Here is a 23,315-nt window from a genome sequence, read left to right as displayed (position 1 = left end):
CGCCTCCAACATAGCTTTAATATTTTGCTTGTCAAGGGCCGAGCAAACTTGTCTTGGACAAATACTTTGGTATGTAGTGGTCTATCACTCGATATGGAAGGTTATTGAATTGGCTTAATTCATATCTTGCTCCCAACTTGTATCGAAATCTCTAAGACAATCTATTTTTATGGGGGAAAGAAAGTATACATCATACATTTCTCGAACTATGACTTCTACACGGCTTTTTAGTATTTGATCATTTCCTTACAACAAGTATATGTATATCTCATGCAGTAATCATATTGTGACACCTGCCACTAATTTTGTTAAAAAGGAAAGTAAATACATATTGCATTACTCCATTTCTTTTTAACAACTTAACTTCATCTTAATAGTTCTACCTCATGTAAGTGCCTCTAAGTTCGTGGGAAATAATTTGTCTACATACTTAATTTATACGCAAAAAATATTAGAGATTATGCTAGGAAATTGTTGAAGTATTTCCCCGTCAAACCTCTATATCTAACCTAAGTTAATTGCTAATCGCTTGATCTCGTCTTTATCCAGAAAAGATTAAATTGAATTCTAATGATAGTGTAAAGACCCAAAATGAAAAAGCTACTTTTAGAGGAATTTAGAAAGATGATAAAGGAAAATCGATATTGGGATAATCAGATAAGATAAAGAAAGGGATATACAGAGTTAAAAGTGGAAACATGCTTCATGTTCGTTACGAAGCTCATCAAAGAAGACGGCATATAATGTCATCATCTTAGGGCTATTATTGATCAAACATACATCCCGGCCAGTAACCAACAAAGCTAATACTATTATGAATCTACATCTAGAGAGAGAGGCAAACAAATGTGCAAACAGTTTGGAAAATGAAGATCATCAACAACAAAATGAAAATTTGCTAGCACAAGAAGATGCAATCAAAATGAAAAATTTCTCCGATCAGATTTAAGAAATGTAACTTATAGAAGACTATAGTTCTCCCTTATATTATTTTCCATACCAACCCAAAAGAAAAGATCAAAGAAGCAAACCTAACATAAGTCCCCTTGTAATTCACCCCTTTTGCTGTTCCAATTCCTCCTGCATAATTGCTAAAAACATTATTTCAATAAATAGCCGAAAGAAAAAGCTTACTTGTTTGAGACCACTGACAAATAATAACGCAAGTCGGATATAATTGAAGATCAAGTCCTCTGGCCTCTACTTCGAAATTAAGATTTTGAATACAAGTCACCCACAAGAATTATCTATTAATTAATGTAAGGTGTTGATAAGAATTTCAGTACTGTACATAGACAAATAAAATGACTTCTTATTTGCTACCTAAGTTTTTCATGTTCACATTTCTAAGCTGCTGACGGCTCCTATGAGAATTTTTGTAGCATAAGGGGACCAATCACCAATGTATAGCCTGACTAGGATATTCATTTAAAAGGTAAAGCCTAACTGGTATCTCAGTTTACCTTAAACATGCATCTACTGGACGCACAAGTCAACATCGGTCCCCATAAACTTAAATATCCCCTTAATTCTAACGCTACTGCTAATTCAATTAATTAGCTCCCGCTTAATGAGAGAACCACCAATATTTATATTTCAAAAGAATTTAACTTTTACACACATTAAGATGAGGTCTTGCGACATCATAAGACTAATTTTCGTGACTAGTTTAGAGATAAATGCAAATGACCTAGTACGTACGATTAAAATACACATTGTGTAGAAAAGATTTTTTTTCCATATCTCCTTAGAACTCAAGAACAAAGTGATACGAGCCTATAGAACAGATCTTGTTCAAGTAAGGTTGTTGTAAAAAAGATTACATTGTGATTAAATACAATTTAAATCCTTTAAAAAGTACCCAAAAAAATGAAATAGTAACTCATTTACATAAACATATTGACATATCACATATTCACATGTATAGTAGTATATATAAAACACAGTTTAGGAGTACACTCCGGTTCACATGTCCAACTTGGAGTTTTAACACTTCCCAACTCTTTACCCCCCCCCCCCCCCCCCCCAACAACAGACCCCCGACTCCACTCCCAACGTCCTTCTCTTGTCACTAACTCCTATAAACGTACCATCCAGCAAAAACTTATCATATCCTTCAAATCAAAGGACCATTTTTGCTCTCTGCCATGGCAGGTTCTAATCAAACCCCATACTATACTCCAACCTCCAAACCCCATACACACCCTTTTTCTTCTTGGAAAAAACTCAATCTTTATTATTCTTTAGCTGCCATCACTTTCCTTTGTTGTGCTTGTTACTACGCTGGTTACTTGCAACACAGCACCATCTTGACTACCTCAAAAATCACCTCATCTTCATCTAAAACCACTAATTGCTTCACTTCTCAAAACACTACTTCCCATGTTTCATCTTCACAATTGGATTTCAGTACTCACCACGCTGCGGGCGATAACGGAGCTGTGGGGCCGGATGACACCGTTAAAATCTACCCGCCGTGTGACGTGAAGTATAGTGAGTATACTCCCTGTGAAGACCATCAAAGGTCATTAAAGTTCAACAGGGACAGGTTGATATACAGAGAAAGACATTGTCCTGAAAAGAGTGAATTCTTGAAATGTCGTATACCGGCACCATATGGTTACAAGAACCCGTTTAAGTGGCCATTGAGTAGGGATCTTGTGTGGTATGCTAATGTGCCACATAAAGAATTGACGGTGGAGAAAGCTGTTCAGAACTGGATTCGATACGAAGGTGACCGGTTCAGATTTCCTGGTGGTGGTACTATGTTTCCTAATGGTGCTGATGCGTATATTGATGATATTGGAGAGTTGATTAATTTAAAAGATGGTTCGATTAGGACCGCCATTGATACAGGCTGTGGGGTAATTTTACTTTCTTTATCTTCAATGTATAATTTCCTGTTATCAGTCGATTTCGTTCTTCCAAACAGGGCATAATTTGACTGCATCACGCAAAACACTTGCTTATTTTTCTTATAGATTCTTTCTTTTCATTTACTCTTTTTCCTTTTGTGGGTGTATTCTTCCCCGTTATTTGCGCTCCACGAATCTTGACTTATATCTTGATTAGTTTTCATTTATTGATTTTTTGATAATGAAAGCTAATTTGCACATTTTAGAAGTCAGGGAAAGTTTTCTTTTTCTCCTTAGAAGTCGTCTGGAAGTCCACAAGAACTTTATTTTTTTTGTTAAATTGAAGTGTACACATTTGAACTCTGTAATCAAAAGAGAGCAAATGAGGAAAGTGATCTTCTTCTCTAGGTTGGATTGGTATGGCGAATGGATATGCTTAAGAAACAGGACCCAGACAGCTTTTTTGGACCAAAAAACAAACCAAAACGCCTTTTTCCTGAACTAAACTCTCCCATGCATAATTTCTCTTGTAGACCTGGCATAGTGGCATTGCATGCATGATGTCTCTTCCTAACTCTACAGTGACACTTTATACTATCCACCAGACATTTGGCAGTATTGTGTGAACCATATTTCTATGTAGGAAAAATTACTTTTGTTCCTCAATTTGGGTCTTCTATGGTCTAATTTAAACTACCACAAGACTTTGTACATTATTATTTGGAGCTAATCTTATATTACCATGAATTACTTAAGAAGCTGTTACAATCTAAACAGGTGGCTAGTTGGGGAGCTTATCTTTTGTCAAGGAATATCCTTGCCATGTCATTTGCACCTAGAGATACACACGAAGGGCAGATTCAATTTTCTCTCGAGCGTGGAGTTCCTGCTCTGATTGGTGTTATTGCCTCCAAGAGACTTCCTTATCCATCTAGAGCTTTCGACATGGCACATTGCTCTCGCTGCCTCATTCCTTGGGGCGAATATGGTGCGTAATTCTGTAATTCTTTTCATATTGTAATGACGTCGCGATTATATTGTACTAATTGCTGTTTGGTGGATCAGATGGTACGTACTTAATCGAGGTTGACAGAATCCTGAGGCCTGGTGGATATTGGATCCTGTCCGGTCCACCAATCCACTGGAGGAAATACTGGAAAGGCTGGGATAGGACCAAAGAAGACCTAAATGCTGAACAAACTAAAATTGAGCAAGTGGCTAGGAGTCTTTGCTGGAAAAAGATTGTTGAGAAAGATGACATTGCAATATGGCAGAAGCCATACAATCATTTACGCTGCAAAGAACTGCGAAAGGAGTCAAAAAATCCGCCTTTGTGCCCTGCCCAAGATCCTGATAGAGCCTGGTTTGTCCCTCTTTCAATCACAGTCGTCACAGTTATACTATGTTACAGGCTATAATTTTATTCTGAGGAGTCATCTTATTGATGTATTTAGGTACACAGAAATTGAAACTTGTTTAACTTCCCTGCCTGAAGTTTCAAGTGAAGAAAAGGTAGCTGGTGGACAGTTGGAAAAATGGCCTAAAAGATTACACGCGATACCACCAAGGATTAGCAGAGGAAGTGTAAATGGGGTCACGGTGGACACTTTAAAAAAGGATTCACAACTATGGAAACGAAGAGTTTCGTACTACAAGACAGTGAATAATCAACTTGGCCAACCAGGGAGATACCGAAATTTATTGGATATGAATGCCTACTTAGGTGGTTTTGCTGCCAATTTGATTGATGATCCTGTTTGGGTCATGAATATAGTTCCTGCTGAGGCCAAAATCAACACACTTGGTGTTATTTATGAACGAGGATTAATTGGAACATATCAGAGCTGGTAATTTCACTATACAAAACCTACTATTACCCCTCAATCCCAAGCAAGTAGGGCGGCCATATATATGAATTTTCATTGTCCATACCGGTCCATCTCACTATGCTTTATTTAACTTTATACATCAGTATATTTTTTATTTACCTTGAACTTTGTTATAGGTGTGAGGCCATGTCAACTTACCCAAGGACATATGATCTTATTCATGCTGACTCTGTATTTACTCTCTATAAAGACAGGTAATTTTTGTGGCTTTTAAATTGATCTACATATATAATGATTTACCACAAAGGGATGATGAATTATGAGTGTGTGTCTTATTACAGATGTGAAATGGAGGATATATTACTTGAAATGGATAGAATATTAAGGCCAGAAGGAAGTGTAATAATCAGAGATGATGTAGATACATTGATCAAAATAAAAAGGATAGCAGATGGGCTGAACTGGGATAGCCAGATTGTGGATCATGAAGATGGGCCATTGGAGAGGGAAAAGCTTCTGTTTGCAGTGAAGTCATATTGGACAGCTCCATCTACCTAAGAATCTAAAGTTCCTTAATTTTTTTTTTTTTTTTTTGCTTTTATATTCCCATTCTCTGTCTTGTTCATCTTTTTCTTCACTTGTTTCTCTTTACTTAACAACTGTGATATATTAAGCTCACATGATTCTTTAGCTATTTCAATCTCTGTGAAAACGACAAGTATTAAACAGAATGAGATGAATGCAGTGAAGTTTCTTTAGAGTAGTTTTGGCTAATTTCAGGAATCATGTTCAAATAATTTAAGTTGAATGACCTCTCTTTTGTAACTTTAAATTACTCCTACTTAATAAAGACATACTATTAATTAAAGAACCGTTATCCTATGTCACCACAAAAGATGTATGATTAGTGTATCTACAGATAATGGATCCAAAGCGCATAACAAGAACACTAGCAAAAGGAAACAAATTGACAAAGATACACTTATCATCTGGTTTAATCAAAAGATTGTGTCCCTTCATTCAATCTTTATGTTTTTATCAACTTTACCTAATTTAATTTCTTAATTCAAGGCATTGGATTAGCCATTTCAAACTAGGATTTTCTGTTTACTTTTTCCTTCTTTTTATCCTTAGCGTTTTTTCTCTCTAGAAACTAGAAATCTATAATTCATTATTAATACTGCAAGAATGAATTTAATGTTAAGATTGAATCCCGCGCCTAGTGCTAAACGAAGGTTTTATTATACAGTATGCGTTCAAAAATTAAATATAGGGTAAATATATTTGGCACAACCACAAATGGCACAACTTGGCACAATTCCACCTTTTTAGGGGTTTTAATGTAATTCCACATGGCATTTGAGGGTGTACCAGTAAATTCCTTTTTTTTTATTCCATTGATACCCTTCCTGAAAAGTTAGAGAGAATAGTCAAAATAATTCAAATTTTCTTGAAGACCATATTTACTTTTTCTTCCCAATAACATTCAACAAGAAAAAACGTGCAATACACCTATTCCAAGTACATCCATTTACCTATTGTGTTGCTTCATTGTGAAGCAAATTAAAACAATAAACTGTTGAAGCCTGCAACATTGGAGTAGTTTTCTACTTTTCATATTTCTTATGGATGGTATAATTATAGTAATAAAAAGTAAGAGGAATAAAAAAAAAACGTACATATTTACATGCCTTTTTTTTTTTTTAAATACGACTCCAAAAATATTTTCATTGGATAAATCAGATAATTATCATATGCAACATATTGTTGACATGTTGAAAAAATTCAAGCTCAATCCAATGGCCAAGGAATTTTTTCTTCCTTCTTATAATAATCGTGACAGTGATCAGATGCTTCTCACTAACTTTGTACCGGCTAATAAGACTGATGATTTTCAATATAATAGAAGGGTATAGATTTCGTTTTTTTTTTTATCTGATTAAAATTCTTTGTCTTTTTTTTTTTTTTTTTTTGTAAATTGATGTTTTTGCCTGTTTTGTTTTATGGGTTGATTAAAAATTGAATTAGTGCAAATTAACTAAGATTAGATTAGGATTGAGTAAAAAAAAAAGGTTGCTATTTGATTTAATTTTGTCAATTTTAAAAAAATGTATGTAACAAGTAGTCAACACTATGGTTGGAACGAAAAAATGAATCAACTAGAACATAATTTAATCTAAAACCTAACGTTCTCTTCTCTCTCTACACGGATGCCTGGGGGCGTAGCCATTGCTGCCACAGCTAGTTGACTTTAACTGAAACATTAAATTATCGCAATTTAGCTAAGATTAGCTATAATTGAGTAATAATTAGCAAGTTTTGATTTAATTCAATAACTTTAAAAAAAATGGACTTAACAAGTGTTCAACACTATGGTTGACTTTAATTGAAATATAGGATTTATTCAATTTAGCTAAGTATTATACAAGATTACGTAAAACGAGTTGATAACTATTGATTCAATTTCATCAATTATTTAAAAAAAAAAAGTGGATGTAAGAGTTTGTCAAAATTATGGTTGACTTTAATTGAAACCTTAAATTATCTCAACTTAGCTAAGTATTGGATATAATTAAGTAGTAATTAGTAAATTTAGATCTAATTTAATCAATAAAACAATGGATGTAACAAGTACTCAACACTATGATTGACTTTGATGGAACATTAAATTGCTTCAATTCACCTAAGTATTATATAAGATTGAGTAACAATTAGCAGCTTTTGATTTAATTCTATCAATTTTAAAAGAAAAACAAATGTAATTAGTAGTCAATACTATGGTTGTCTTTAACTGAAACATTAAATTATCTCGCTTAGTTATGTATTAAATGGAAAAAAGTAACAATGAGCAACTTTAGATCTAATTCAATCAATTTTTTTAAATAGAGTGAATGTAAAAAGTAGTCAACACTACGGTTGACTTTAATTGAAACAATGAATTATCTTAATTTAGTTGAGTATTAGATAGAATTAAGTAGCAATTAGTAAGTTTATATCTAATTCAATCAATAAAATAGTGGATGTAACAAGTAGTCAATATTATGATTAACTTTAATTGAAATATTGAATTGCTTCAATTTAGCTAAGTATTATATAAGATTGAATAACAATTAGCAACTTTTGATTGAATAACAATTATCAACTTTTGATTTAAATCAATCATTTTTTAAAAAGTAGATGTAACAAGTAGTCAATACTATGACTGACTTTAATTGAAACATAGAATTATATCAATTAGTTAAGTATTAAATAGAACTAGGTAGCAATTAACAAGTTTAGATCTAAATCAATCAATTTAAACAAAAATAAAGGATGTAACATGTAGTCAACACTATGGTCTACTTTCATTGAAACATTGAATTCCTTCAATTTAGCTAAGTGTTGTTTTACCCCATTTAAACCGGATCCAAATTAGAGTACAACATATTGGAGATTCCTAAATTGTTTTATTTTAAGGAGTCACCACCTAATTGATTTTAAGGTGAATTAGGGCACCTAATTATTAACTAAGGTAAAGCTAACTAAACCCCGTTAATGGTCTGCCTAAATTTTAATTCTAGGTAAGGGTTCTAATTATCCTAAAGGGAAGGGGTTAGACATCCTTTAGAATCCGTTAACTACGATTTACCGGCCAAACTTAGGTTAATTAATTAAGAGTAAATATAATGCTTAAATATTAAAAAGGTTCACAAATGTTGCTAAAGTTTTAAAAGGAAGATAATGTTAGTGAAAATAAGATTTATAGAAAACATAATATAAAAGAAAACTTTAAATGTCATTTTAAAATAGGACTTATAAATGTTGCTAAGACTTTAAATGAAAGTAATAATGATGCTATTTAAAATAATACTTGTAGAAAATATGATGATTTGCATAAAAGAAGATTTTAAATGCTATTTAAAAATAAAACTTGGACATGTTGCTAAAGCCTTGAATGAAAATGTAGTAATGTTATTGAAAATAAGACTTGCGAAAATATAACAACTCGCCTATAAATAATAGCCTTTTAGCAAAATGTGAACTTTAGACAAAATTTATATTATATCAATATGGTCATGTAGAAATACTTAGACTTATTTTCTTTAAAATGTGATGGAAAGGGTATGAGTTTTCTTTCTTTTATATTAACTATACTTGGCTAAAAAATGTGTATTATTGGATAAACCTTGGAAAATTATTTATAGAATGTACTTGAATTTATATTGGCATATTAGTGACATTTAAATTTTCTAAGATAGTAAACATAAATCGTGATTCCTTTAGCTCAAAATATGTAGTCATACTATTTGAAAAATTAATTATTCTAAGAAAGATAAATATTATAGGTATCATAAATAATTTTATCATAAAATGAAAATAAGAATGAAACCTAGGGAATTAATTGCTAATTTTCCTTAAATTAACCACCCATTACTAAACTAAAACTATCTATGCTAATTTTCCTATAGTTCATCTAAGCTAAGTAGAAACAAGAGCAAGATAAAGTGTTAGCCAAAACAATACAAGTTAAATGCAATAAGATAAAATAGAAGCGCAAAGAGTGTAATTAAATGGGTTTAGCCCATTTTGTGATTGCTGCGATCTGTTGTTGTTGGGCTTCGGCCCAACAATTTCTTTATATAGACTGCGGACTGTTACTGCTATATGGGTTTTGGCCCAGAATTTTATGTTTTGCTATTTTGCTGCGGGCAGAGGGCTGGACAGAAAGAGGAGTCATGTTGGGCTTTTAGCCCAACACCAAATGCGGAAGAAGGCGAGTCCCGCGGATTCGTACGCGATAGTCATGCAAGAAAACGAAAGGAAAAGATTAGTATATAATCAATAAGTAAGCTTAAACATATAAAATGCAAACTTAAAACAAATCAGTAAGTTGTGTATATGCTGCGTATACTGAAGTATACCTCATGTATCAAAATAACTGCCAATTTTATAACCTATGATAACACCTAAATCGGGTACTTCAAGTTAATTACTTACGGTGGCAAATAAACAGAACACCAAACATTTCATGTCATGAATATGGAGGCAACAGCTACCCGCTCCCTCACATGAACCAAAATAAAGCATCATGCACGAAAGATATGCCATTCTAATTCATACAACACCCTCGATTGCACAACAGGTTTAAGTTTATCAAGGACTGACCATTTGGAATGCAACTAATATGTTTATCATCTGAGCACGTCACATAACTTGTTAGTCTTAGCAGGACATGGATAAATTTTCAGATATTAGAACTGATTTTAAACTCCTTTTTTAAAAAAAAAAAAAACTTCAAAGCATATTCCGGAGATTATAATACGGAATCAGCAACAGCCAGGTGATACCAGCCTCATATCTAAACTCAACAGTACATGAATTTTTAACTTGTTTAACCTACTTAAGGTATAATCCCCAGATGTACAAGAAAGTAATCCACAAGAGGGATATCATGCTCAGCAAAGCAATTAACCAACAGTCCCAGAGGGTTCATAATAGGCGTGCTATATACTACATGATCAAGAACGATAAAAATTACACCAGAATTAACGAAAAAGCGCAGTGGCGTGTATACGGCAGTCAAGATCACAAGTTTAGACAACAACAGTTAGAGATAGATGGTCATGCATTATGACATGCTCAAGTTCTTAAGAATAGTGTAAGCAGATGATGTAAAGCATACAGTACGACCAATGAACTTCAAACATAACTATGCACTATAGACATGTAGACTACATAGAAGCACATATTGGAGCCACACTGGGTACAGATTAAGACCAACTATTTATTCGATATCTAAGCAGTCGACATGAGTTTAAGCTACCCAAATACCAAACAACCATTCACGAGTTCCATGTGGATCCGGTAACCATCAAACATGCTATGTAAACGCCCTTATCAATTTGACTAAACAAGACATCCAGGCCAGCACAATGCCATCAAAACATTCATTTACGCAAGTAAACAGGTCCCTAATGGCAGCATGCTAATGCAGAGGTATAAACATCATACCTTTCTATACTTTATATGAGCTCACACAAATCCAAACAGGGCCATAGGCATGTTGATTTTGACTAATTAAATAACTAAACGTATGGCTAGATTCAGGTGATTCTGAACCAAACATATACTGGGTAAAATTTAAGACTAATAACCTCTAAACCATGCCACATAATAACTAAACTTAAACAGCGACACAAAACACGTTTAACCATAAAACATGCCAATATAACACATAATTAACTACGAACAGCTAAAGAACCAAACAAGATGCAAACGATAAAAGGGAAGGGAAATTACCTTCTTCGGGTGCAGCGAAGTGGGTGCTGATAACGTCCAAATACACTCCTCAAAGAGAAAGTGTACACGGTCGTATGCAATATATTTACCCAACTATGAGTCGGGGTCGATCCCACAGGGAACAATATGCTAGGCGATTAAGAAAGTAAGGAACTTTCACCAACTAAGCTAAAGCCAAACGATGGATAATATTTTGGGTTTTTGAGAAAATTATGATTAATGCGGAAATGTAAAATTACCTAGAAAGCGAGTAAAATGATCAATGGCCACAAGCATGGATAATAGGAGATTACACTCAAGTAACGATCCAATGTATTTCACGATTTTACAACTAAGAACGGGTTTATGTCAATAGATAATGATTTCTAAAATCTCATTGAAAGTCTTCCAACCAAATCAATGAATTTCACTCTAAGCTTTTCCAAGCCTTAGAGTGTGATATTAGGCACAATCAATTTAACCTCAAGTAACTATCCTCTTCCGAGCTCAAGTTATTGGATGAGTTTAATGACCCAAATTCTTGTTAATTAATCTTTCCCAACCTAGATTTCCTTTTCCAAGCTCAATCTAAGTAAATGGGTGAGTCCTAGGGTTAGCTAATCCCTTTGGAAACATTCAAGAACGAGATTAATTAAATCAACAAAGACCCACTTCAATAGCAATAAGAATCATTCAATACATAAGCAAAACAAGAGTTTCAATCCAAACTTTAATCAAGAATATTTTCATAAACAAGATTCAAGTCTAGAAATGAAATACTACACACTAAAATATTCAATACAAAACAAGGAATTGAAGAAAGGTTTAAGAATTATCTCATTAAAGTGCTCCAATCTTCTCCTCCAATGGTGTAGGTGAAAACCCTAGCCTCCAAAACTTGCAAAATGACCAAAGAAAGATATGTTTTTCCCTAAGCCTCTCTTTTGTAGCTCCTCTAATTCTTTCAAGTTTAAAAGAATGTCAAAATCTGCCCCCATATTTCTGTTTTTGCAATTCTGCCCGTTTTTGCAAAACTGTCCACTTTTGACAGTTTTGCAAATCTGTCCACTTTTGACAGTTTTGCAAATCTGTCCCGTTTTTGCAAAACTGTCCAGTTTTGACAGTTTTGCAAAAATGTCCAGTTTGGCCTCTTTTTTGACTTTCTTTTCACTTGGTTTCTTCCGATCACTCATTTCAGCTACTTGGCTTGTTTTGCTCTATTTTGTTCTATTTTGGTCTGTTTTGCTCCGTTATGCTCTCCGGACATCTTTTCCTACAAAACAACATAAAAACACAAAAAGTAACAACAAAAGTGCTTAAGGAGTCACAAAAGCTTAAGGAATTAGCGTCGAATATCGCGTAATTTCACGACTCATCAGGTGCGAGGTCTCCGATTCACACTCGAAACAACTACAACCTCCGAGTTTGCGTACATCGGATTCGAAACAATGACAGGCAAAAATCAGAAATGCAAAAATGAAGCAACGCTTCGAATATCAAGAAAACAGTGGCTAATATTTTTAGGGGAAAATCCGCGATTTCAGAACTCTTATTTTCAGGGATTCAAGGCAGCCAAAAAAAGAACTTCTAATTTTAGGGAAATTTGTGCGGCTGAAAGAACTTAATTTTTCAAAGAATTTCCGGCGGCTCCCCAAAACGAATCCCCCTAAAATGACTCAGAAAACAATTATTTATAGGCAAAACATTTAGGGTTTGGCTGGGATTCAAAAGTGAGCGGGAATTCAAGGGTTCAAACATTCGGATTTTCGATCAGAAGGGAGAGGAACAGACAAAAATTCATTAAAAGCTTGTCCCCTAAAGTGAAATGGAACTGATAAAGGAGAGGATTTGAGCTTGCAAACGGACAAAGTTCATTAAGGTTTCAGATCGAAAAAATCAAAAAGAGAAAAAGGAAAACCCCCTTTTCAACGTTGAACTGATGGAGCATTAATTCTTTTTCCCAATTCAGCCATGCAAGGACTGTGGGAGTGAAAGGGGTTCTGTGGGTTTTCCATTTTTAACGATGAAGAGAAAGAGACGAAGTAGGAGAGAGGAAGAGGGAAGAGAGAGGGTGTCGGCGGATGAAAGGGTGAAAACCCTATTCGTTTCATTAAGAAAACGAAATGGGCCGTCGGGTCGGGTTGCGGGTATGGGCTGGGTATTGAATAAAATGTTGGGTTGGGTATTAAAATGGGTAGTGGGCTAATTGTTAAATGGACTGGTCCGAACGTTGGGGAATTAATTGGGGCAGGTAGATGGATAATGGGCAGGTCGAATTAAAATGGGCTGCTGAGTTGAATATTATTTTGGATTTCTAGATTTGCATAAAAGACCTCCTTTAAAATATTATATATTTATTAGTGCTCAGATAAAAAAAGAAATGAATTATATTACGTCGTAATAACCGTGTAATAATATTTTGTAAGTCAACCATAAATAAACGCTATTATTTAATTATGCGCAGGTAAATGCGATGCGTGTGCATAAGCTGGTAAAAAATGCTGAAATGATAAAAAAATGCGAATTATAATAATACTGGTAATAATAATAATAATAATAATAATAATAATGATAATGATAATAATAGTAACAGTAACAAAAATAATAACAGCTAGCGAACAAAAACGCCGGTATTAATAAGAGGTTGATAATTGTAGTAAAATATAAATAATTATTTTAAAATTTCCAAAATATCAGAAGTGTAAATAAATATTTTGGGGAAGACGGGACAAAATTGGGTGTCAACAAGTGTTATATTGGATTGAATAACAATTTGCAACTTCTAATTTAATTCAATTAATTTTTTTAAAAAAGTAGATGTAACAAATAGTCAATACTATAGTTGACATTAATTGGAACATTGAATTATCTCAATTAGATAAGTATAAAATAGAATTGAGTAATAATGACCAAGTTTAGATCTAATTCAATCAATTTAAACAAAAAATGTAGATGTAGCAAGTAGTCAACACTACGGTTGATTTTAATTGTAATATTGAATTGCTTCAATTTAGCTAAGCATTATATAGGATTGAGTAACAATTAGCAACTCTTGGTTTAATTCAATTAATTTTTATTTTAATAAAAAAGTAGACACAACAAGTAGTCAATATATGGTTGACTTTAATTGAAAATTGAATTATCTCAATTAGTCAAGTATTAAATAAAATTGAGTAACAATTGACAAGTTTTGATCTAATTTAATCACTCTAAAAAAATAATGAATGTAACAAGTCGTCAACACTATGATTAACTTTAATTAAAACATAAAAATTATCTCATTTAACTAAGTTCGATAGAATTGAGTAGCAATTAGTAAGTTTAGATCTTCAATCAATAAAATAGTGGATGTAACAAGTAGTCAACACTATGGTTGACTTTAATTGAAACATTGAACTGGTTCAATTTAGCTAAGTATAGGATTGAGTAACAATTAGCAACTTTTGATTTAATTCAATCAATTAAAAAAAAAGTAGATGTAACAAGTAGTAAATACTGTCGTTGACTTTAATTGAAATATGAATTATCTCAGTTAGTTAATTATAAAATAGAATTGAGTGATAATTAGCAAGTTCATATCTAATTCATTCAATTTAAACAAAAATAGTGGATGTTACGAAAGTTAACACTATGATACTGGTTGACTTTGATTGGAATATTTAATTATCCCAATTTAGGAAAGTATTAGATATGATTGAGTAACAATTAACAAGTTTTGATTTAAGTCAATTTTTTTTTTTTAAATATGGATGTAACAAGTAGTCAACACTATGGTTGACTTTAATTGCAATATTAAATTATCTCAGTTTAGTTGAGCATTAGATAGGATTGAATAACAATTAGCAAGTTTTAATTTAATTCTTTTTTTTAATAGAGGATGTTGTTGACACCCAATTTTGTCCCGCCTCTCCTCCGAAATACCTATTTACGCTTCTAATATTTTTTGGAAAATTAAAAAATATATATTTATATTTTACTATAATTATTAGCCTTTTATCAATGCTAGCGTTTCACTATTCTATTACAATACTAATTATTATTATTATTATTATTATTATTATTATTATTATTGTTACTATTATTATTATTATTATTATTATTATTATTATTATTATTATTATTATTATTATAATTCACAATTTTTATCATTTCGGCATTTTACCAGCTTACGCATACGCATCGCACTTATCTTTGCATAATTAAATAATATTTCTTATTTACTGTGGATTTTCGAAATAATATCGCCCGGCTATTACAGCGTCAGCTTATTTTCATCTGAGTACTAATAAATACACACTTTTATATCAGGGGATATTTTAGCACACTTAGTATATGATTAATTTAAAATGGGTCTCTTATGTAAATTTAGAATCCAAACTACTTCTTCCATCCAGCCCAATATTTTAAAACAACCAGCCCATATCTCAACCAGCCCACATTTAATTTACCCCAGCCCAAACATTTTAAAACAGTCATCCCAACATTTTAAAATAATCAGCCCATTACCCATTTAAACCCAGTCCAAAAACACTACCCGACCCGACCCGATTTGGCCCATTCCCTTTTAACAAAAGAGATGAAACCCTAGGGGTTTCATCTCTTCTTCTTCTCCGCCGTTTCTGTCTCTCTCTCCCTTCCCCTTCTCTCCTTCTCTCTCTCGCCTCTTCTCCGCTTCCCCCACTTGTTCCTGTTCCCCACTCATCTGCCACATCCACTTCTTCTCCACCCCCACGCCTTCCTGTTCCCCACGTTGTCACTGCCACCCCCACTCCCTCTTGTCCCCCCCCCCGCTCCCCTCTCTCTCTTTCTTCATCAGAAACCCTAAACCCACCCTATAAATGGTCCTTTCTCGAGTCATTAAAAGGACGAAAAAAAAAGCCTCCCCCTTTCCCCGGAAATACGAAGTCTCTGGAACCTCATAAAATTCTTTGAACAAGAGCCGGTTTAGCCGTGAAATTTCTAATCAAATAAGAGTTCCTCCATGGCCTGACACCCCCTGAAAATAGAGCTATCTGAGTCGTCCAAAATCCCCCCTAAAAATAACAAGTTTGCAGTGGTTGTGACAATTCGAAATATCGAGTCAAAAAATATTAACACAATTGTTTGTCTGTTTATTCGTCTGTTCGTTGCTATGAATCCGAGCCTTTCGAGCCCCGTTTGGTAGTCGTCGAGGTAAATCTGAAAACCCCCATACCCACTTCGCTGCACCCGAAGAAGGTAATACCCCTTCCATTAGTTATTTTTAGCAATGTTTGAGTGCTTAAACTGCTTACGTGATTCGTTTGATCGTTGATGATTTAGTTCCTGTTTGTGTTCGTTTTTTAGTTGTATTACGCGTGTTTGAGCTTAGTTCAATCCTGTGTCTGGTTCTGTGGTTATTTAGTTCTATATTAGTTATCAATTTGGATTAGTCATGTGTTTTGTTAAGTTCACATTACTTATTTGTTCGTCATTCGATTAGTTTGGAATATTAGTTTGTGGTTTGCTGATGATGTGGATGTGTTTACCTTCAGTTTTCCCCTGTGAGGGTTCATTTTATGTTTTTGTTTTGATCAACCATATGCATCCAATTCATAGCAGTTTAAGTGTAATTTGTATGCTCAATAATGATATCACAGGTTAGTTTAGGTCTACTATTATTCTACATACTAGTTTAATAGAAGTCCTGTCGTTGTATGCTCATTGAGATATCTGAGTAATTTAATATAAAATGGAATGTTATTGCAGTTTGATGTCTCTTTCGTATTAGCTGAGCATAAGCATGTTTACCTTTTGCGCTTCTTTAGTTGTGGGTCTCAGTTTGACTCGAACCTTGTTTGTCATTTGCGTCATGGTAACTCATCTTAAAATAGGGTAGTTACTCTCCCCTATTTGACTGAAATATGTTGTAAGGTCAGCTGATAATCAAGAAATGAGTTTTAACATATCGGACTAAGTCATAAACCTATATTCTAAAAATTCCTTCATGGTCTGAATATGTTTGATGCCATGTTACAATCTCTGTGTCTGTAAATATATCCATCTGCAAATATGAATATCTCTGTCGAATGTCACTGCTGTGTGTGAATCAATGTTGATATCAATTGGTCCAATCAAGCATGTTTATGTTTAATTCAATCTTTTGTTTATTTAAAAACTGCTTTGAATGAAGTTTTGGTAAGTTGAACTGAAATAATAACTTGGTCAAGATATGGATGTTTCCTGAATCTCGTTGTTTTAAGCCCAGTCTATCAGTCTCCCTTATCATCTGGGTATGTCATCCAATTTATGTTGTATTAGATGCAGTCCCCAGTTAATTTGGGCAGAACATTGGCTTAAATGATTTGAGCGCGGTGTCGTTAAAACTCGAATATGTTTAAACCTTCTTCAACTCAAGCGGAAATTTAGAGATACGAAAGACCCCTTATTTTCGAATGCAGTTGTTTTCCCTTTCAAATGGTATGATTTCAGTCGGGCTTATGGGATTAGGTGTTGTCTAGGTTTTAATGACTGCTGAAATGATTCTTTTCTGGAAATAACTAAAATATAAACTGGAATGCGATGATGTCTCGCCATAGCTTCAGTATGGTAAGTCACTGGCGGTGATGTATTTTGCTACAAATTAGTGTTCTGCTTTGTTCATGTAGAGAATATGAGTTGGAAAATGGGCCTAAATGCTATAAAACCCTTCCTGAATTCAATAGATATCTGCATGTCATGTTGGACTTGGTATGAATCATGAATTGGCAGCACACCCTTTTTTTTTTTACTATGCATGATACAACATGTCTTATTTGAATGCTTCAAGTTGTTGTATGTTGCCAGTATACTTAATTTATATTCCGAGCATCTTCATGCGAATGAACATGTGCTAGCAGGTCCTGTACGTGATGTTATCAATTTCAGTTTGGGTTGTTTAGATTTTGTGCGTTCGTTGCAAGTGTATTTCAGTTGAAGTATGTATATAAATGTATATTCGAAGTATGTTCATGAAAATATATATCCCTATGAATGTGTAATACATGAGGTATACATTAAGTATACATAGTATATGTGCAATCCACTGGTCTGATCTTTTAATTTGCATTACACATTTTAACTTTATTTGTTGATCACATACTAATCCTTTTCCTTTCATTTTATGCATGACCATCATATACGAGTCCGAGGGACTCGTTCTTCTCCCACATCCGGCGTTGGGCTAAAAGCCTAACGAAATCTTTTCCGCGTCCAGCCAGTCTGCAGCAAAATAAAAGAAACGGAAATTCTGGGCTAAGGCCCAACAACAATAAACAGATTGCAGCAGCTCTTTTAAAAATGGGCTGAGCCCATTTAAATTAGCTACTTCTCTATTTCGTGCATCTAATTTGTATTATGCGATTAACTCTTTGTTTGTTTTGTTTTATTGGTTTAGATAAATCCTAACGAATTAGTAGGCTTAATTTTAGTCATGGGTAGTTAATTTAAGAGAAACTGACAATTAATTCCATAAATTATTCTCTTCTTTTTATGCTTTTATTTTATTTGAAATAATCAATTTGCAAAAATGACATGACTATATATTTTAAGTAAAGGGAATCACATTTTTTATCATAAACGTTTGAAAACGTCACTAATATGTAATTATAAGTATAATTTATAGATAACCCTTCAAGTTTGATCAATCACCCATATTTTTAGCTAAGTATAATTAATAAGAAATGACTCCCTTCCTTTTGAATCCTATTTACAAACCTAGATTTCCTACACTACTATATTGATATAATGTCATTTTATTCCAAGTTAAATCGGCTAGGTTTTCTCTTTAAAGCTTCTACTTATATACAAATCATTATATTTTGCAAGTCTCATTTTTACAATAAAATTATTAGTTTAAACTCAACAACATTTATAAATTTTATTTTAAGTGGACTACCATGCATTTCTTCAAGTCAGTTTAAATAGCGTCATTATGTTTTCCTTTTAAAACCTCAATAACATTTACAACCTATTTTTTTCTCAAGAGTTAAGCATTATATTTAATCTAATTAATTAACCTAAGTTTGGTCGGATAACCGTAAGTTAACGGATTCTAAAGGATGCCTAACCCCTTCCCTTTAGGATAATATAGAGCCCTTACCTAGAATCACACTGGTTAAGCAGACTATTAACGGAGGTTTAGTTTTAACTTTACCTCAGTTAACATTTAGATGTCCTAATTCATCGTTAAATTAATTAGGTGGCGACTCCTTAAATAAAATAAACAGGAATCTCCAATATGTTGTACTTCTAATTTAACCCGGATTAAAATGAGGTATGACAGCTTGGCGACTCTGCTGGGGAATTTAGGCTCTAACTATAACAACTTAGGTTAATAGATAATTTGTGGGATGTTTTGTTTGTTTTGCTTTATTTTGCCTATATTGTTGCTTTATATGCTTTTAAGTGTTTTTATTATTGTTCCATTCCTTATATGCATTTTCTATGTAATATGTATATTATTGCTTTCCTTAAATTGGCATTCCGTTCATACTTCTTCCACTCCTGGAAAACTCACACACATTCACACACTTAAAGCGGCTTCGCAGTTTGCGCCCGTGCACTACTAAATTACCCTTTTAGTTGGATTGGTCTAGTGGATTTAGTCGATCAGCGGTGCAGTCGACGGCCACGGACTTTCCACTCCCAAGTTGTCCGCTTGGGGGAGCCTTGTGTTATAGGAAAACCACTCTTAGTCTACCTAGGTAGAGCGAAAACCAAAACCTTGTAAGGACATGCATCATTTTAAACCTAGGAGGCTTAATACCCTTGGTGTATTAAGTTCATTAGTCAACCTTACCAAATGTCCAAATGAGTCTATGACTCTAAGTGACACTTCTCACTATTTATGTGCATTATTTGAAGGACAAATATGCGGAATATGTGGACCTAGTACTCTATAGATAAATATTTCAAGGAAACTGACCTTTGTTGCAGGTTGTCGTGGAGCATCCAAAATTAATGCCGGAGGTTTGAAGAGAACCAAAGGAAATTAGTGGAGTTGAAGTATTAGATATCTTAGATTAATTTTGAATTGTATTATTGATTGGCATGTAATAATTTTTAATTTTTTCTTGTAAATTAGTTTTAGGAAGAGTTGTGGAATGATACATAAAAGACATGTTTGTCCTTCAAATGTTCGTTAGGCCTACCTCGGGCATAAAGAGGTCCCTTGCATTATAGAACGCGATGTATTATGTGCAATAATTTGTTTATGTGCAATAACATGTCCTTACCGTATACTGACTCGTTTTTCTTTTTCTTTCTTGTTTTATCTTTTTTCTTTCAAACTTATTTTCAAAACAAAAAAGGTTGACTTGTGCTAAAGGGGAACTGGCGGAGCATCCATATTTCACACGGTCTAGAGCCAAGAAATCAGACTCTGACTTATCTCTAATCACCTGGTTAACTAAAAATAATCGTTCTAAAATGGAGCAAAGTTTGATCAATGCAACCACTTCATCTGAGCCATCTCTTAGTTTACCGATCACGAGTGATCCCACATCCTCTAATGAACCAGAAACACATTTGGAGATCATTGCTTGTCTGGAGCGACGAGTTGCTGAAGTAAGTAACATGGTACTTCAAAATCGGTCATTTTCTCAAACTCCGCCACATATGACTCCATCTCAGGGGGTTCGTCAAACTTTGCCTATGCCACCTCCATTCTCAAACTTGGATGAACTTAACCAAGAAAGCTATATTATCGCTTCTCGACCAGCTCAATCCGAACCAGGCACCCACCTCATAATGTGGGTATTTTAATTTCAGTCAAGCGCCCGCCTTCTAATGCGGGCATTCCGTTCAAAGCTCCGATACACAACCCGATCTGTTCATCATGGTCTCAACACAAGATTTTGTAGTCCCTTTCAATCTATGGCTCTGAGTTCGGTCGCTCCTCTAGCAACGGATCATTTTCCTCCCCAACAAGTTTGAACTACGTGTAGCCTGATTTCCTTTTGAATACGTAGGCAACCCACATCGGGTTTGGCCCTCCCTTTTATTAAAAACAAAACTCAAAAGTTCTTATTTTGATCACGAACTACTTCTGGCCTGATTCCTTTGGGATACGTAGGCAACCCGAGGCGGGTTCGGCCCTTCTATTTTTTTTTTTAATCTTCGGTTTGTCCAACCATTTTAGTTCCTATAAGATACATAAGGAGTTTTATACAAGATTTTGGTCTTCCCACTGTTTAAATTCACGTGTCTTAGTATCTTGAAACTGGGACAAAATTTTGAAATCGGTCAAATCGCTTCCAAAAACTTTCATTATAAGTTCTCACTTTTCAACTGTTTAGAACCAAGCGCCTCCAGGACTGGAAACGGGGACAAATTTTAGAGGTAGCACAAAAGTGGTCTTAAATGTTCAACGATTTTAAATAAAAGTTCGCCCATATCTTTCTAAAAATGTTGATAAGTTCGAATTCGAGTCTTCACAATCATTTTATCTATTAAAACCATTAAGTATTTCCCTTCGAGGTCATCCAAATCTCATTATTCATTTTTTCAAAATACACTTTTATAACTGAAACTCCCCGGCAAGGCAAAATATGGAATGCGGCATCGAAGAACGTGGACGCGACCGAAACAAGAATCAATTCAAGGGCCAAGTTCCCCGACATGCACAAGTCAATCAATTTTCTTTTAAGCTCACAATTTTTCTTTGATGAGACAGGTTCAATTAACATGAATGCGGTGCATGTTTGACTCATCTTAAAATTTAAATTATAGACATGATCAAGAGTTAGCTTTCTTCAAAATGCAAATATTCTTCAATGTGGATGCAAAGGTAGCTTGTGATGAACGGTGGACGTCGTCCCACTTGTCATGAAATTTCAATCGCAGCAGTGGACACAAATTCATCTTCTCAACCAAGGGCTGTGAGCATAATTCTTTCAAACACAGCTATTTACATATTCTTATCACTAACAGTTGTTTTAGCTCGTGGCATTTCTCGATGGATCAAGTGCACATAATCGTGGATTTAACCTTCTTCAAAGTGGATACTGACATTGGACACCTGTTATTGGTTTGAATTCCTCAATTTTTCATCACTTTATATATACTTATTTATTTCAAGTCGATAACAAGTTATTTTTTTTAGAATGTGATATTTACTAAGATGACAAGATCGAAATCTTGCATCATATATTAAATTGTGGGGATAATTATAGATTTAACTTCCGTCACAACGGGACATGAATTAGGATGTGGATATAAACGTGGATACCTTTCTACAATACTATTTTTAAAGTGGACGTGAATTTACATTTACATTGTGGATGTGGACGTGGAAGTGGAAGTAGATTTATATATATATGTATAAAATTGTGAAAGGGGATGTGGATTCATATGAACATTGTGGACGTGGAAGTGGATTTATTTTTAAAGTTTGTAAAAGTGGAGGTGGATTTATTTTCTTGCACCGTGGAAAGTGAATGTGGATTTATTTTTCGAAAGTGGATGTGGATTGACTTTTGTACCGTATAATACGGACGTGGAAGTGGATTTATTTTTGTACCGTATAATACAGACGTGGAAGTAGAAGTGGATTTATTTTTTGTACCGTATAATACGGACGTGGAAGTAGAAGTGGATTTGTGTTTTGCACCGTATAATACGGACGTGGAAGTAGAAGTGGATTTTTTTTGTACCGTATAATACGGACGTGGAAGTAGAAGTGGATTTATTTTTTGCACCGTATAATACGGACGTGGAAGTAGAAGTGGATTTTTTTTTGCACCGTATAATACAGACGTGGAAGTAGAAGTGGATTTATTTTTTGCACCGTATAATACGGACGTGGAAGTAGAAGTGGATTTGTTTTTTGCACCGTATAATACGGACGTGGAAGTAGAAGTGGATTTTTTTTTGTACCGTATAATACGGACGTGGAAGTAGAAGTGGATTTATTTTTTGCACCGTATAATACGGACGTGGATGTAGAAGTGGATTTTTTTTTTTTGCACCGTATAATACGGACGTGGAAGTAGAAGTGGATTTTTTTTTTTTGCACCGTATAATACGGACGTGGAAGTAGAAGTGGATTTATTTTTTGCACCGTATAATACGGACGTGGAAGTAGAAGTGGATTTATTTTTTGTACCGTATAATACGGACGTGGAAGTGGATGTGGATTTACATTTTGTACCGTGGAAGTGGACGTGGATTTATATTTCAGTTCAGGCACCCACCTTATAATGCGGGTATTTTAAATTTCAATTCAGGCACCCACCTTATAATGCGGGTATTTCAAATTTCAATTCAGGCGCCACCTTATAATGCGGGTATTTCAAATTTCAATCCAGGCACCCACCTTATAATGCGGGTATTTCAAATTTCAATTCAGGCACCCACCTTATAATGCGGGTATCTC

At 34.1% G+C, this 23,315-nt stretch overlaps 1 protein-coding gene across 1 annotated transcript; it reads left to right on the top strand.

Annotated features, from left to right (window-relative positions):
* Window positions 1–2,063: 2,063 nt before the first annotated feature.
* LOC132631838 (probable methyltransferase PMT16) lies at window positions 2,064–5,447 on the top strand. The gene is made up of 6 exons (XM_060347537.1): window positions 2,064–2,864; window positions 3,633–3,843; window positions 3,921–4,218; window positions 4,310–4,702; window positions 4,861–4,938; window positions 5,026–5,447. Exons 1-6 carry the CDS (start codon window positions 2,148–2,150, stop codon window positions 5,240–5,242), a joined length of 1,914 nt encoding a protein of 637 aa, XP_060203520.1. The 5' UTR covers window positions 2,064–2,147; the 3' UTR covers window positions 5,243–5,447.
* Window positions 5,448–23,315: the final 17,868 nt, after the last annotated feature.

The sequence above is a fragment of the Lycium barbarum genome, chromosome 3, assembly GCF_019175385.1.
Source record: "Lycium barbarum isolate Lr01 chromosome 3, ASM1917538v2, whole genome shotgun sequence".
Classification (NCBI taxonomy): domain Eukaryota; kingdom Viridiplantae; phylum Streptophyta; class Magnoliopsida; order Solanales; family Solanaceae; genus Lycium; species Lycium barbarum.
This window is presented reverse-complemented; position numbering and strand designations above follow the sequence as displayed.